Raw genomic sequence first — 16,088 nt, forward strand, 5'->3', positions numbered from 1 at the left:
ATAATTGTACTCTGCATAAAATGGATATTCAGTAAATATTTGTTAATTTTCTTAATAGGTAAAATATTTAAAGTTGGCATAGAGTAATAACCATGTAAAGTTTCTCAACAAGAGCAAGCTGATTAAAATTGCTTTCAGCTTTTAAGAAAAAAAAACTATAGCCTGGCTAATGATTATAGGATTGTTCAATGCTGTGGTACGCTGATAGTAAGAGATTTATTTGGATTTTTTGGTTCAGGGTAGGAGTGTACAGTTATAGCCAACTCAGCCTCAAGGCTAAGCAAAAAGGAGAGTTGTTAGGGGGAGGGGCTAATTTTTGTCTCCAGTGATCTCTCTGTTTAATGCCAAAGACTACTATGAATAAATAGTTGAAATAGGAGTTTTTAGACTGAAAACAAAGATGTTTAAAAGGTACACATACCCTTTCTCTTTGTTTTTTAAATATTAATCATTTATTTGTTTGTTTAGGTAAATATATTTTGTTCCCTGTTCCACAGTCCTCTACAAGTAACAGGCAACCAAACTGTAACTTCTTTTAAGTTTTCTGAAGCTCTCTTAAAGAGGGTAATGCCTCAAGTATATAGTCCTGTGCATGGCGTATGCTGTGTCATAATCTGCTCATGGCAAGTCAGGCCTCCACAGCATCCCTTCTGGTTTCACTGCCCTGGCTTGGAACCGCTCCCCATAGTCCGCTCCCCATAGTCAAGTGAAGAAGGGCTTGAACTAGGGCAGAACAGGAACATGAGGCTCTTTGGCCATTATTTTCCTGAGTGGAACCTTCATAATTGGTTTGGCTCGTTGGTTATAACTGTTACCGTTTTCCTAATATCTAACAAACTTCAAATCCAATTACAAAATAGAATTCTAAAACACCTTATCCTTTTTATTACCATATGTTTATAGGTTGGCATTTCCTATGAAAATGTTGACTCTTATCATGCATAATTTATAGCAAATGTGTACCACTGGTTGTATACAAAATGATTTTAGTTGGAGCACAGGAAAAAATTTGTATTTGAAAGTATTTGAATGTATCTTAGAAAAACTTTAACAGCACATCAGAGCCATGATTTGATGTATAGTATTTGTACAAGAAGTCTAACTAAAAATACTAATTTGGTTTAAATAAAAATTAACTAAATGATAGTGCTAGTAGCCCTTAAATTTGCAAACAATCCCAGAAGTGAGGTTTGAATGATTAAACCTTGCAAAACATCTGTTTACAGTAATTCTTTTTGCATAAAAAAGAAGTAATATTTATCTGTTTGTTTTTGGTTTTGTTTTCACGATTTTAGTAAATTCTTCCCTCTACTCTTTTTTAACGGGTAGCAAATAGATTGCCATACAACCTCTGTCTCAGCTTTGGAGTTTTCTTCGGATTTTACCCTGAAAATTACAAAGACATCCATGTGCACGGTAAGCTATTTCATTCTACTCTCACAAATTTCACTAGCAGTACAGTTGATTGGCAGGCTAATGAATTAATTACCAGACTTGTGATAAATGGAAAAGACTATTGCCTTTGACAGTCTATCTTTGCCTTTGTTAGGCTATTGAACAGATCTGTTTTGATAGGTCAGTAGACTTCAAAAAAGTTAGTTTAGTTCAGAGGAGAAAGTCATGTTTGCATAATGATTTTTTTATAGACTCTTCTTTATTGCCTCTCATGTAACTGAGAACACGCATCTTTATCTTCATAGACAGAAGTTCATGTCATACAACTCTTAATAACTCTTAACACTCAATGTAGATGGAAGTAAAATACGTTTATTTGGTATAATATTTTATATTCCTGTGTGAGACATGATAAACTGATGATTTACCTTTCCTTAAAGAAGCATCATGGTGTAACAGAACAAGTATGGGCATTAGAAAAGTTAGACAAATATGGATGCACATTTGGTTCTGCCACTCACTAGTTTGTTACTTTATTTAAATTACCTAAGTAATCTATACCTCAGACTAATCAACTGCTTTAAGAAAAATGGTAATAATTTCTATCTTAAAAACTAATTAGGGGCGCCTGGGTGGCGCAGTCGGTTAAGCGTCCGACTTCAGCCAGGTCACGATCTCGCGGTCCGTGGGTTCGAGCCCCGCGTCAGGCTCTGGGCTGATGGCTCAGAGCCTGGAGCCTGTTTCTGATTCTGTGACTCCCTCTCTCTCTGCCCCTCCCCCGTTCATGCTCTGTCTCTCTCTGTCCCAAAAAATAAATAAATAAACGTTGAAAAAAAAAAACTAATTAAACAGATTAATGAGTTAATATATGTAGAAGCACCTAAACAGTAGCCGGAAGGGTTATTAAAATATATAAATATTTTTCTTAAATAATTTGTAAATGTATATTAATACTAAGATAACAGTATTTGTTTTTTCCAGGAGACTCAGAATATTAATAAAATGTGGGCCTTTACTTAAAAAAGTATGAATTCACATAGGCGATATTGATATATTATTTAAAAAATTGTATAGGTTTTGAAATATTAATCATACCTATACAAAATTAAAATTTTGGGGGTGCCTGTGGGGCTTAGTCAGTTAAGCATCCAACTTCAGCTCAGATCATGACCTCACGGCTCGTGAGTTCGAGCCCCACATTGGGCTCTCTGCTGTGGGTGCAGAGCCTGCTTTGGATCCTCTGTCTCCCTCTTTGTCTGCCACTTCCCCACTCGTTCTCTGTCTGTCAAAACAAAAATTCACTGAAAACTGTATAGTTAGGAACTGTGTGAAACAGATTATAGTTATGTAATTTTGACTCTTAAAACCTGATTTTTTGAAACATTGACACATAAAATATTTTACGGCTTTTTAAAAATTGTCTCAGTTTATTTTGATCCAATAATTATTTTACATCCAAATGAGTTTAACAGTGTGCTTTGATGTTTGAGGAATTCTTTTTGTTAAAGTTGGTTTTACAATTTTTTAAAAGGTAAATATCTAGATTCCAGATTTATGATTTGGGGGCAATCATTATGTTCATTTAACTGATAAAAACAAAATTTCTTTCTTCTCATTCATTTCTCTCAGATTTTCTAATTGTCCGTTTTAGGAACTAAAATGATTTGGTCAATTGGCATTATAGGCTAAAGGCTTTAACTCTTAGATTTACCCTGTGTTTTGATGTTAGTGATCCGTGAGAGTTAAAAAAAAAAAAAAAGACCTCTAGATTAATGACATTTGATCTATCTGTAAAGGAATTCTTAGATAGAAAATGCCATATTACCAATATTATTAAGTAATATTATTTCAAATCTACTTTCAGTGTCCTTTGCATGAATCAAAGTAGAGCAAATGTAAAACTGTAGTGAAGACCTCAAAAGCTGTTTTCAGTTGTGCATATTTTTTAACATTATGTAGACAGATGAGTTTATTGAGTTTTTTAAAATGTTCTCTATTTTTTGGGTTATTGCTCAGTGTTCTTAGTTTCAGACAACAAAGTCCAAATCACTCGTTAAAGCAGAAGGGGATTTACTAAAGAGTTAAATAACATCATTCCCAGACACATTGGAAGAGGTAAAGGAATAGACTGTGTTTTGAACTTCTAGAAAATACTCTTTTTTTATGTTTGTTTATTTATTTTGAGAGACAGAGCTCGAGCACATGCACAAGCAGGGCAAGAGAGGGAGATCTTGCAAATCCTAGGTAGGCTCCAGAGCAGGGCTCGTTACAGGGGCTTGAACTCCTGAACCACTGTAAGATCATGACCTGAGCCAAAACCAAGAGCCAGATGCTTAACCGACTGAGCCACCCAGGTGCCTCAGTAGAAAATACTCTGAAACCACATCTGAGAATTAGCCTGCTACAAAGCTGCCCCCGCCACTTCAGGCCCTGTAAGCCCTAGTGCCCCTGGCCCACTCAGTAAGTGGTAGCCACCACTGTCAATCCCAGGTGAATAAAACTCTTCACTATCATCCTGTTCCTGTGCCCCCGGCCCAGCTCATGCTGTCCAGTTCCTCCTTACAGATCTTCAGTCAACATATCTGTTTGGCTACACATAGGTCATGTTGTACCCTAGCAATTAAAAAGCCTTAGAAAGTAGTTTTAGCTGCAGTAGTGTTAATGCTACAGAAAGAGTTTCACAATGCATATATAGAATTATTTTCTATTCCTATTATTTGCCATAGAGTACAAGAAACTTTATGTTGAAAGAACTTGTATGTATCTGTTAATTATCTTTGTTTTATTCTGTATATTTAAAAGAGTAAAATAGAAATAAAACATGAAAAAAAGCTGGTAAAGTCTGTTTAACACAAAGATTGTAATCAAAACTTTTGTATTAAGGAATATATCAAATAAGTATTTGCTGCATTTGTTCCTGTACAGTGTTCCATAAGAAAAATGAATAAAAAATAAACTGTTCTCTTATATCTGTAAAGAACCTTTTAGATTTGTATTTTTATTTCCAACTTGCCTGAATGATTTTAATGTAAAAGTCTGGAAATGAGAAAGTGGCAGAAGATTGGAGTGGACTTGTATGTGTCTAATCACTGCTGAAAACATAGTCTGTAATTCACCTTGAGAGGAATGTATAGTTTCAAATGGTATGTATTAGATGCATGCCAGGTACCAAACATATAAATTCTAGTACTTACTCAGTGTTAACCCTGCTGAGATTATTCTGTCAATAATTAGTCAATATAAACTGTCTTGGTGATAATGTCTAAGTCCTTGAACACTCGCATGTCAGGCAATGTGCTAATCACTTTAAAAACATTATTTCATTTGGTCTTCTTAATAACCATTTGAGGTGGGTACTTATATTCCTATTTTATGGATGGAGAAAAATAAATCACTATGTTTTGCTTTTGAAATATCTTGACCCCAGAAGACCACCTTGGTGGGATTGTACAAACTATTAAAGAACATAAAGAAACTTAGGAATGAGATATTCCACATGTGGAAGCATTCCAGGTAGCATGTTGCATTTGAAACAGATCTGTAAAATCTAAACCGTGTTGCATATGAAACAGATACGAAAAATGTGATTCTCGGCCTGTAGTCTAGCAGTTCTTGGAAGGGAGAGAGAAGGAGAGTGTGATCAAAATGCACTCTTCCTCAGAGATAGGGCTGACAGATTTATATGATAAAATAAGTCACATATCCCATCGTCCTCTTTGCTGCAGAGAAAAAGTAGGTCTTCGGAAATTTTTTCTTCACTCTTTAAGAGTAAATGTATCGTTATTTGGTCAAGCATCTACATTTCTTGGGAACTTTCCTTCCTTCCCAGCATGCTTATCCTAACACGAGCCTGGCACGAGTAAGGTTTTGTGGCCTGTGGTGCCTTTACTACGTTTTCATTATTTGTAGAGTCCCAACTATCCATCCATATCTACTCCAACTATCTTCTGTTCTTTGAGGTGGTGCCAGCTCCTTATACTCTTTTGCTACCAACCATCTGGAGCTATTATGCAAGCTTAGTCTCTAAGGCTACTTTTGAATAGATAGATTATTCGCCTGGTTACTTGGGAATAATCCATAACAAAGGTATTAAAAAGGATGCGTGCCTAATTGGAACTTTGTTTCTCCTTTATATTATAAGAAGAGTTAGTGAAAATACTAAAGAAAAGCGATGCCTGGCAAAAAAGATGGAAAGAGTTACTTTGGGGAGGGAAGAGGTGTGGCTTTTTTAGATAGAATGAAGAAAAATTTATCTGGTTTTATACTGCTAAGTACAAACCTTCAAACGTAATACATACTTCTTTTCTTGGGCTTAAAACTTGAATGCATAGCCAGAAAGTAAGATGGATGATCTCTCCGAGTAGTTAAGCCCATTTTAAATAAATGCATAACCATGTATTTCTAATGAGATTCCAAAATTGTAGCCTAATTAAAATATTAGAGGAAATTGGATTTTTCAAACTAACAAGATGCTAAGAACACCCCCTTTGCATTTAATTTCAAAAGCATGTGTGCTGTAGACTGATAGTGTTTTTAGATGGCTTTCTCAAGTTTCTTAGAACCCTTAATAGGAAACATCTTTTCTTTGTGGTCTTCACCACCAACACACACAGGCACATACACATACCACAGAAGAAATTTGATAGCAGTTTTATTGTAGTGTTTTGCATTAACAAACCGGTTTTTGTGTTTTGGGGGGAATTTAACATGATATGATATTCATACGTAAATGTCTTGGGTCTTGGTTACAGGATAATTTTCCACTGAATACTAGTAGCACATACATAGCAATTTTCTGAGCATTTTTTATGTATCATGATATTATTGACAGTTTAGGCCACATTGCCTTTGCTTTTATGATGGGATATAAACTTTAGTTAGCAACTGACTTTCTATCATAGCAGCTGCCTAACCTTGTAGTAAATAAACAATAAGGCCCATAATTTTATGGAAAGTTTGTAAGTGTTCAAAAGCAAATGGTTTAAAGCCATAAAATTTAGAACTAATATGGTTTATGTTGTGAGTTCTAGTTTATTTTTAATGTCTTTTTTGTAATTGTGTAATATTCTCTCCCTCGTATCCCAGCAGCATTTATATTGGCATCTGTCTTTATAAGCTCCTTAAAGTTACAGCCAAGCATCCTTTTTCATAACCCTAGTATACATTAAATGACTTTTCATCTTGCCTTTTGTATATAGATGACTTGTTTACTTTAAAAATGAAAACTTTAGGATGATTTTTTCAGGTTACGTACTCACATAAATCTTTGACATGTAAAGATTGATATGTTGATGTTGATATTTGATACAGTTGATATGTTTCCTTAACATACTTATAATCATTCTTTTAAGGTCCATTTGCTACTTCCCTGAGCCAACTGTGATTCTGCTTCTGTGGCTTTTTTTCTTTTGATTATGGGTCACATTTTGCTGTTTCTTCTTATATTTCATAATTTTATATTTTGTGGTAGTCACTATAGGAAAGGACAGTACAGACTAAGATAGGTAATATTTTCTTCTAGAAGGTCTTCCACTTATCTCTGTCTGGCAGCTAGGATTGTTCGGGGGTGGGGCTGATCCTTTCATCTAATCTGGAATTGAGCTTGGTTAGGGCTGGGTATCACTGCAGTTAATTTCCAAAGTCTTGGGCACAGGATCAGGCCCCTTCCTCTCACAAACTTCCTGGGAAGGCCATCGAAATACAGCTGAGTTTAGGGAGGAAGACAAAGTCAGGATATTGATGAGGTTTGAGAAATCTGATTTGCAGTGGATCTCTCAATGCAGAGCAAGGGTTTACCAGGGAGAGGAAAGGTCCTGACATGGATTTGGTGTGGCTCATGGCCTTGCTAAGAATTGGTAGACCCAGTGAGAGGTGAGTTTCAAAGTGAATCTTGAAGAATAAAGTCTAGTTGAGCCGCCTCTTCCTAAGAAGAGGGTATTTGCTCTCAGGATTAGTTGAAAGGTCTGTTGTTCATATAAACAGGTTTTCTTGAGGTGCCTGAAACTACCTCATCTTCCTGGGCAAGAGTTTCTGGAATAGCAGAGAGTTGAATGGTAATATCCTGTTAATGGTGACAGTGAATTGTGTGGTTGCAGATGATTTTGGCTTTGTGATCCAAGCATTGCAAGAAAACCTCTGCCAGCTTTGCAGCACCACCACCAGCTTCATCCACCTTCTTGGTTTGCTAGCTCTGCCTTTCAGGCTTCCAGTTTGTAGTGCACCATGCTAGCTCAGACCCGCCCGTTAAAATTGGTTGGGTTCCCCTTGTCCCAGCTAAGTTGCTGTGCCTCTGGTATTTTTGCTCCTTTTCCCACCCAGGGCCTAGCATTGGGTAAATGCCATTAGGTATGAAAGCCACTGCTTCTCTCTCCTCAACTAGGAGAGCTGGCTCATTCCTCTCTGAAAATAGTTTACCTAGACTTCTTTGCATGCACGGCTCTTCGATGGTTAATGAAAAATATGATGATTTAGCTTTGCCAATGCATTTTTTTTGTTATTGTTATGTCATAGTGAAGATCTTCTGCAAACCTCTAAATCCTAAGTAGAAAGAAGTATATGTTGTTTTTAAAAGCTGTCTGGAAAATCTGGGCCTACATATTGAAGAGTTTTGAAAGTTAAGAAAAGAAAATGAACATAAACAAATTCATGAACTAAAAATAAATCGTGTGTTGCTTCCCAATTCTCATTTTGGTTTTTCCCCCTTTTTTTTTATTTTTTTTATTTTTAAATTTTTTTTTCAATGTTTATTTATTTTTGGGACAGAGAGAGACAGAGCATGAACGGGGGAGGGGCAGAGAGAGAGGGAGACACAGAATCGGAAACAGGCTCCAGGCTCTGAGCCATCAGCCCAGAGCGCGACTCGGGGCTCGAACTCCCAGACCGCGAGATCGTGACCTGGCTGAAGTCAGACGCTTAACCGACTGCGCCACCCAGGCGCCCCTCCCCCCCCCTTTTTTTTTAAATGAAATACTTGATAAATGGTAGAAAGATATATTTAAGAGGCACTGATATTTAGCTTTCAATGGAGTCAAAACAAGTCTTTGTGTTAAAGGTTTTTGTTTTGTTTTTTTAGGATACTAATTGTATTTATTTATTTATTTATTTATTTATTTATTTATTTATTTACTTTTTTTTTTCAATATATGAGATTTATTGTCAAATTGGTTTCCATAAAACACCCAGTGCTCATCCCAAAAGGTGCCCTCGTCAATACCCATCACCCACCCTCCCCTCCCTCCCACCCCCGATCAACCCTCAGTTCGTTCTCAGTTTTTAAGAGTCTCTTATGCTTTGGCTCTCTCCCACTCTAACCTCTTTTTTTTTTTTTTCCCCTTCCCCTCCCCCATGGGTTCCTGTTAAGTTTCTCAGGATCCACCTAAGAGTGAAAACATATGGTATCTGTCTTTCTCTGTATGGCTTATTTCACTTAGCATCACACTCTCCAGTTCCATCCACGTTGCTACAAAGGGCCATATTTTGTTCTTTCTCATTGCCATGTAGTACTCCATTGTGTATATAAACCACAATTTCTTTATCCATTCATCAGTTGATGGACATTTAGGCTCTTTCCATAATTTGGCTATTGTTGAGAGCGCTGCTATAAACATTGGGGTACAAGTGCCCCTATGCGTCAGTACTGCTGAATCCCTTGGGTAAATTCCTAGCAGTGCTATTGCTGGGTCATAGGGTAGGTCTATTTTTAATTTTCTGAGGAACCTCCACACTGCTTTCCAGAGTGGCTGCACCAATTTGCATTCCCACCAACAGTGCAAGAGGGTTCCCGTTTCTCCACATCCTCTCCAGCATCTATAGTCTCCTGATGTGTTCATTTTGGCCACTCTGGCGTGAGGTGATATCTGAGTGTGGTTTTGATTTGTATTTCCCTGATAAGGAGCGACGTTGAGCATCTTTTCATGTGCCTGTTGGCCATTCGGATGTCTTCTTTACAGAAGTGTCTATTCATGTTTTCTGCCCATTTCTTCACTGGGTTATTTGTTTTTCGGGTGTGGAGTTTGGTGAGCTCTTTATAGATTTTGGATACTAGCCCTTTGTCCGATATGTCATTTGCAAATATCTTTTCCCATTCTGTTGGTTGCCTTTTAGTTTTGTTGGTTGTTTCCTTTGCTGTGCAGAAGCTTTTTATCTTCATAAGGTCCCAGTAATTCATTTTTGCTTTTAACTCCCTTGCCTTTAGAGATGTGTCGAATAAGAGATTGCTATGGCTGAGGTCAGAGAGGTCTTTTCCTGCTTTCTTCTCTGGGTTAAAGGTTTTTAAGGCTAATGCAAGTGTTATTTTTAAAAACTTTTTTTAATTTTATTTTATTTTATTTTATTTTATTATTTTATTTTGATAAAGAGTGAGTGAGCAAGCAGGGGAGAGAGACTGAGGGAGAAAGAGAATCTTAAGCAGGCTCCATGCTCAGTGTGGAACCCAATGTGGGGCTCAAGCCCACAACTCTGGGTTCATGACCTGAGCCAAAACCAAGAGTCAGACGCTTAACCAACTAAGCCACCCAGGCACCCCTATCAATGCAAGTGTTATTAAATAAAACTTTAAAATGTTTAAAATTCAAACTTCAGTGTTTCCTTACTGAATAGTACTCTTTTGTTATTTTACTTTTTAATTAAGCTTTAAATTTTTCTAATAGCTTACAGAAAAACTTTAGATGAACCTATTTCTTTGTAATTGTGTATTTAAATCTTCTTTCAAGGCTCTTGAAAAATCTCTGACAGTAGAAACCTGCTAATTCCAAACTCATTCTTGGGTTTTAAATCAGTTCTTAGTACTTTTAGGTGTAAATTGACCTAATTTTGACCTTGCAAAGCTAATCAGCTAGAGAAACTAATTATTAAAACACATCTGTGCTGCTTAGAAATAGTAAGATTTGTCTTGAACTTGCATCATAGATTCTAGTGGGACATCTGGTATATATTTTAATAGGCTTAATTAAGTAAATTTTATGTGCAGGGGAGAACATTTGTAATTATGTGATTCCATCTCTACAGTCATTTCTAGGTTTCTCCTGATATAAATGATCATATGATCTAAGGCATGGTCCTGAACTTTGTACTCTTCTCTGAAACCTGAACCTTTGTAGTTAGTTTTAGATGGTGGTGAGGATACTTAAATCTCTTCATGTAGTCCCAGAAACTGTTTTTGAGTAGTATTATGTGCTAAGAGCTACGAGGCATTGGGAATATAATAATAAGCCAAAACAGTTTACGAAGCATAAATGAGGGAAACATATTTAAATTCACCTTATGTTACGTGTAATAAGGGCATTCTAGTTATATAAGAAATGTCCATATTTTTCAGAGATATAAACTGAAGTACATATGTAAGGGAGAAATGACTTATCAGGCATTTGTTTCAAAAACAGCTCAGCAAAAAAGGAGGTGGAGGAAGAATAGATGAAGTAAATGTGCCAAATACTGGTAGCTTGAATATAGAGGATAGGTACTCAGAGGTTCTACAATTGTATATATGCTTGAAAATTTTCATACATGGATGTTTTTAAAGAATCACACTAGGGGCGCCTGGGTGGCTCAGTTGGTTAAGCGTCCGACTTCTGCTCAGGTCATGATCTCACAGTTCGTGAGTTCAGGCCCCGCATCGGGCTCTGTGCTGACAGCTCAGAGCCTGGAGCTTGCTTCCAATTCTGTGTCTCCCTCTCTCTCTGCCCCTCCCCCCCATGCACTCAGTCTCTCTCTGCCTCTCAAAAATAAAGAAAACTAATTAAAAAAAAATTTAAAAGAAAGAAAGAAAGAATCACACTAATGACTGCATTCTAAGAAATGCATAAGAGTGATGAGGCAAAGGCACTGTGCTCAATTGTTTCCATACATCTCAGCTCCTTGCTACAGCTACCAAAGCTGAACAGGTGCTTATTCTATGGCTTAACCATTTCACTCTTAGGTCTTCACTCTTAGAGATGTGTTCATATGTTTACCAAAAGACATGTACACAAGTGTCCATTGCAGTATACTTCATTATAATACCAAACTGAAAACAAGCTAAACATTGTCAGTAGTAAAATGGATAAATAAATGTGGTATGTTTGTGGAGTAGTATACATCAATGAAAAAAGATGATCTTGGATTACATTACAACATGGATGAATTTTTCATGAAAGAAAAAGCCAGATACAGAAAAGTTTCAATGTTTAAATTTGTAAAACAAGCTAAACTAATAATGTAGTGATAAAAATGTAGGGAGTACTTAATCATTGGAAAGAGAATGATAAAGGTCTGGGGTATCTTTTTTTTTTCCTTTAAAAATTTTTTTTTAATGTTTAGTTATTTTTGAGAGAGAAAGAGAGACTGTGCACAAGTAGGGAAGGGTCAGAGAGAGACAGAGACACAGAATCCGAAGCAGGCTCCAGGCTCTGAGCTGCCAGCACAGAACCCAACATGGGGCTCAGACTCATGAACGGTGAGATCATGACCTGAACTGACGTCGGACACTTAACCAACTGAGCCACCCAGGCGCCCCCTGGGGTCTGTATCTTGGTCTGAGTAGTGGTTGAGTGTACTCACTTTGTATAAGCTTACTGAGCTAAATCACAATGATTTGCTCACTTTTATACATGTGTGTTGTGTATTTTATACTTGTGTACTTCAGTAAAACTTTTTTTCAGAATAGAAAATAATTCTTACATTAGCTTTAAATGTCTGTATCTTTTGCATGTATGTAATATTTAAATTAAAAAGTTTATAAAAAAGAAACCAAAAGAAGGGCATCTAGTGTCAGAAGCATAATGAATGAAAGGGCTGGTGAAAGAAGCCCAGGCTGGAACATGGAGACCATGGTATTTAGGGAGGGTGGAGAGCTGTCTGGGTCATTAGCACCTTGTGCTATTGGGCCTTTTCCTTAGACTAGTGGGAAATAATCAAAGTTTTTTAGCAGAGAGTGATGTATCTGAAGGGCACTTGGGAAAGATCGTGGCTGGAACATAGAGAACAAATGGAGATCAAGATGGATGTGAGACACCTGTGGGTAGGCTGTTATAGTAGCTCAGGCAAGAAATGGCAGTGCTTTACAAAAGGCAATTTTAGTGGAGATGAAGAAAAGTAGACTTATTCAAGAGTGATCTGGAAGGTGAAATTGACAGGACTTGAGAATGGAATAGATAATGGAGGATGAGGAAAGGAGATGACAGTGGTAACTCCAAGGTTTCTTCCTTTTACATTTTGAAGAGTGATGGTACTCTCTTTTAAGACAAAGGAAACTAGAAGAACAGGGTTAGAGGTTGAGGATCGGAGCTCAATTATTATATGTTGAATTTGAAATATCTTTAAGATATCCAAGTAGTGATATCCAGTAGAGAATTGGAATACTCATTTATGGCTTGTCTTGTCAGGTCTGACTTATGGCACACTTGGTCCAGATATGATGGATGAGAATAGAACCAAAGGATGTTTTGTGGGAAGATGTTTTGAAAATATCCCTCAAATATAATGACACTGTTTAACAAAGCATTGAAAAGCAATTATAAAATGACATAAATTGCTCTTGAACTTAGGATGTATTTTTTAACTTGTGCAACTTCATGAAGTTAATGGGCTCTAAAATGTTTTTTAGTTTGTTTGTTTGTTTGTTTAGCAAATCCAGTGGAGTAGCAGCTTGTGTAAATATAACTTGATCCAAATAAACTATTAAGGTTAAAAAAGAGAGAGAGAGAGAGAGCCCAAGAGAGAAATAATGGTCTAAATGGCACAGATGATTCTACCTTCCATTTTATTTAGTGAACATGTACCCCCAAATGAGGACAGTGTGGAAAACACATCTGCCATTTCTTCGGTTATTATCAGCTTCCAAGTCTTTCTCTAGTATGAGCATCTTGGTGGAGTGTATGTGATTCTTACCTCTAAAAGTATTTGTTTTAATACAACATGGCACTCTATTACAAGCCATCTACTTCCTCTGGACCCCAGCCAAAGAAATGGTGATTTGTGCCATTGCCAGGAGAACTGGTTGTATTGAACTTACTGAGGGTTGATTTATACATGAGTCTCTAGTATAAAACTTTATTGAGCATTCTCCAGAGTAATTTAAATTACCTGAGATTTTCCCATTATGTGACTAATTCTGTACGTAATATAGGACTGTCCTATAAAAGGAAGCGTTGTATCATATTCTATCTAGTTCTAATATTCTTTAGATTTGATATAAGTCCAGGTATACCCTACGCATTGCCTATAAAATTTTGGATACTTTCACTTGATTCTGCTCCCCTGCCCTTATCTTTCGTCTTTCCCAACCACAGAGTCTAGGCTTCTGAATTGGACCCCAGAGGATTTTAGCCTTTTTAAAATCTGGATTTCTTCAACTCGTTTTCCGTGTTTAGTTGCTTTTCTATCTATTTCTGTACTCTCTCCTTGAAAACATAAGAAAAGAAATTTTTTTTTGTTTGTTTTTTTGAGAGAGAGAGCGAGCACACATGAACAAGGGAGAGGCAGAGGAGAGAGAGGGAGAATATCATAAGCAGGCTCCACACCGAGCACAGAGCTATGTGCTGGGCTCAATCTCACGACCGTGAGACCATGACCTGAGCCGAAATCAAGAGTTGGACACTTAACCGACTGAGCCACCCAGGTGCAAGAAAACGTAATTTTTTAAAAAGACACGTTTCCCACTTCTTATTAACTTCGAGGTGTATGTTCATTGAGTAGAGGAAACACCTGCAGTATTAAAACATTATTTAAACCTACTCAAAGAGGATGTCAAAGTCCACAAATTAAAAAACTCTGAAGTTGAGTAATATAACTTGTCCTTAGAGTGGATAGAAATTCCTCTGCTTGATCCTCCTTTGAAAGCCATGGAATAAATAGTGCCTCTGAGTTGGCATTTTAAAAAATTCATTAACGGTGATTTTAAATCTGCCAGTTGAGTTATATTATAAAAGGATTAGCACATCATATTGTTCTAAAATATAATTTGAGTAGAGTGTTGAAATTCTTAAGCTGTATTACAATCATAATTTAATTCTAGATGGGAATAGGGTCATGCTTGAAATCATTAATGCCAAGAGGCAGAATAAATCTGAGAGAAATAATCACACTCAAGCAGGACTGAAATAGTTATCTCAAGCACAGCAATAAGCATAAAAATGGCTTATTTATCAAATAATCAATAATAGTGGACTCTTGATTAGACATGTCAGGGGAGTTCTCCTTGGACTTATCTTAGAGGCTGCCAATTAGCATTATTAGACTGTGATAGTAAATGAGTTTGACCAGGTATTTTCCTCTTTGATTCAGGCAGTTATCCCTGGAGTAATAACCTACAAGGAAGTAATCTTTCTCAGTTCAGATTTCCTTTGACTTGTGCTCTGGCAGAAGCCATCGTGAATATTGGCATTCAGAAATTCTAAAAATCCTAAAGCACCTAATGTTTTGGGGTACTTAATTGACTGAGCCACCCAGGTGCCCCTATTTTTAACATCCATTTGGTAAGGGGGATTTCAGATTGTGAGAATTGATAGATGGAATTTACTTTTTCCATCAGGATTGAGTAAGCATGATTAATCTGGCTAGAAGTACCACCTCACTAAGACTGGTTTCTTTACAGACAAAGGTAATGCAATGAAAACTCTTTAATCTGTCCATATGCCAGAATGGCTAAGGTATTGGAGAAATGAGACCTTTTTTCAGAATGCTTCATTTATGCATACCAGCTGCTTCTCAAAGCAAAATCTCTTCTTTTCTACCTGCAGTTTTACAAAGTGTCACATTTTAAATTTCTAGATCACAAAGACAGTGTGACATAACTATTACAGAATACCCTTTGCTTTATTTAATAAGTGATATGTCCTGGCTGTCCCCAAAGGCTGTACCATCGTGTTCCATCTGATTTCTTTTTCTCTTTTCCTCCTCATCCTTTCATTCATCATCCAACCCCATGGATATAGGATGGGCCAAAGTGAGTCCTGGGGCCCCAGAGATGTATGTCATTGTCTCACCCAGCATTGTGCAGAGGTAGCAGTCAAAACAAACAAACAAACAAACAAACCCCACTGAAATTACAAATATAAAGGCAGAACTTAAGACAACTGATATAATTACCTTTTTTGAAAAACTGTAGCCTCAAAGGACACACATAAATGAATGCTACCAGGTTTTTAGATCTCACTTCAGATGCTGGATACTTTTTTTTAGTAAGGTTCACATGACGAAGTGGAAACCATCTTTTTACCTCAACGTTTCAAAAGAGAAAATATCTTGTTCGTTTCTGGAAAGTAAAGTATATCACATCTTCTGCCTACCCCTTTACACTTTCTGTCAGAATTTCTTTCAGTGTTCCGTCCCTTCATTTGTAAAACAAAAGGCTTGTAAAGACAAGTAGCATTTGGTAGAACTTGATCACCTAGCCACAAAAGTGAATTAATATTTTTCAGTTTTAAAACTCTTCAGCTATCACAAAACTAGTATCCTTTTTCTTCTGCATTGATTTTTAAATTCAATATATTTTCTATTTTGTTCTTAAAATGTATAACATTTACTTACCTCTGGTAGTATTTTCTGCCATTTGAGGAATTAGGAATGGGCCATAGAGCCTTTAGGCGATGGTTTCTAGGGAAAGCATGCTGCCTTTTAATGGAATATAAGGAAATTTCAAAGGAATATAAGGAAATAATAAGCACTGATATAAAATAGTGAGAAACTGATGATATATCAGGAAACAGGTAACAGAA

General features: G+C 36.7%; 1 protein-coding gene across 1 annotated transcript in view; it reads left to right on the forward strand.

The window, feature by feature from the left end:
- The window catches only part of PRMT3 (protein arginine methyltransferase 3), a 143,193-nt gene that overhangs the window by 94,417 nt on the left and 32,688 nt on the right, over positions 1-16,088 (forward strand). The window contains exon 13 of the mRNA XM_003993064.5: positions 1,330-1,416. Coding sequence (XP_003993113.1) covers positions 1,330-1,416 — 87 coding nt within the window. The remainder of the gene's footprint in view (positions 1-1,329; positions 1,417-16,088) is intronic.

This window comes from Felis catus, chromosome D1 (assembly GCF_018350175.1).
Source record: "Felis catus isolate Fca126 chromosome D1, F.catus_Fca126_mat1.0, whole genome shotgun sequence".
In the NCBI taxonomy this organism is placed as follows: domain Eukaryota; kingdom Metazoa; phylum Chordata; class Mammalia; order Carnivora; family Felidae; genus Felis; species Felis catus.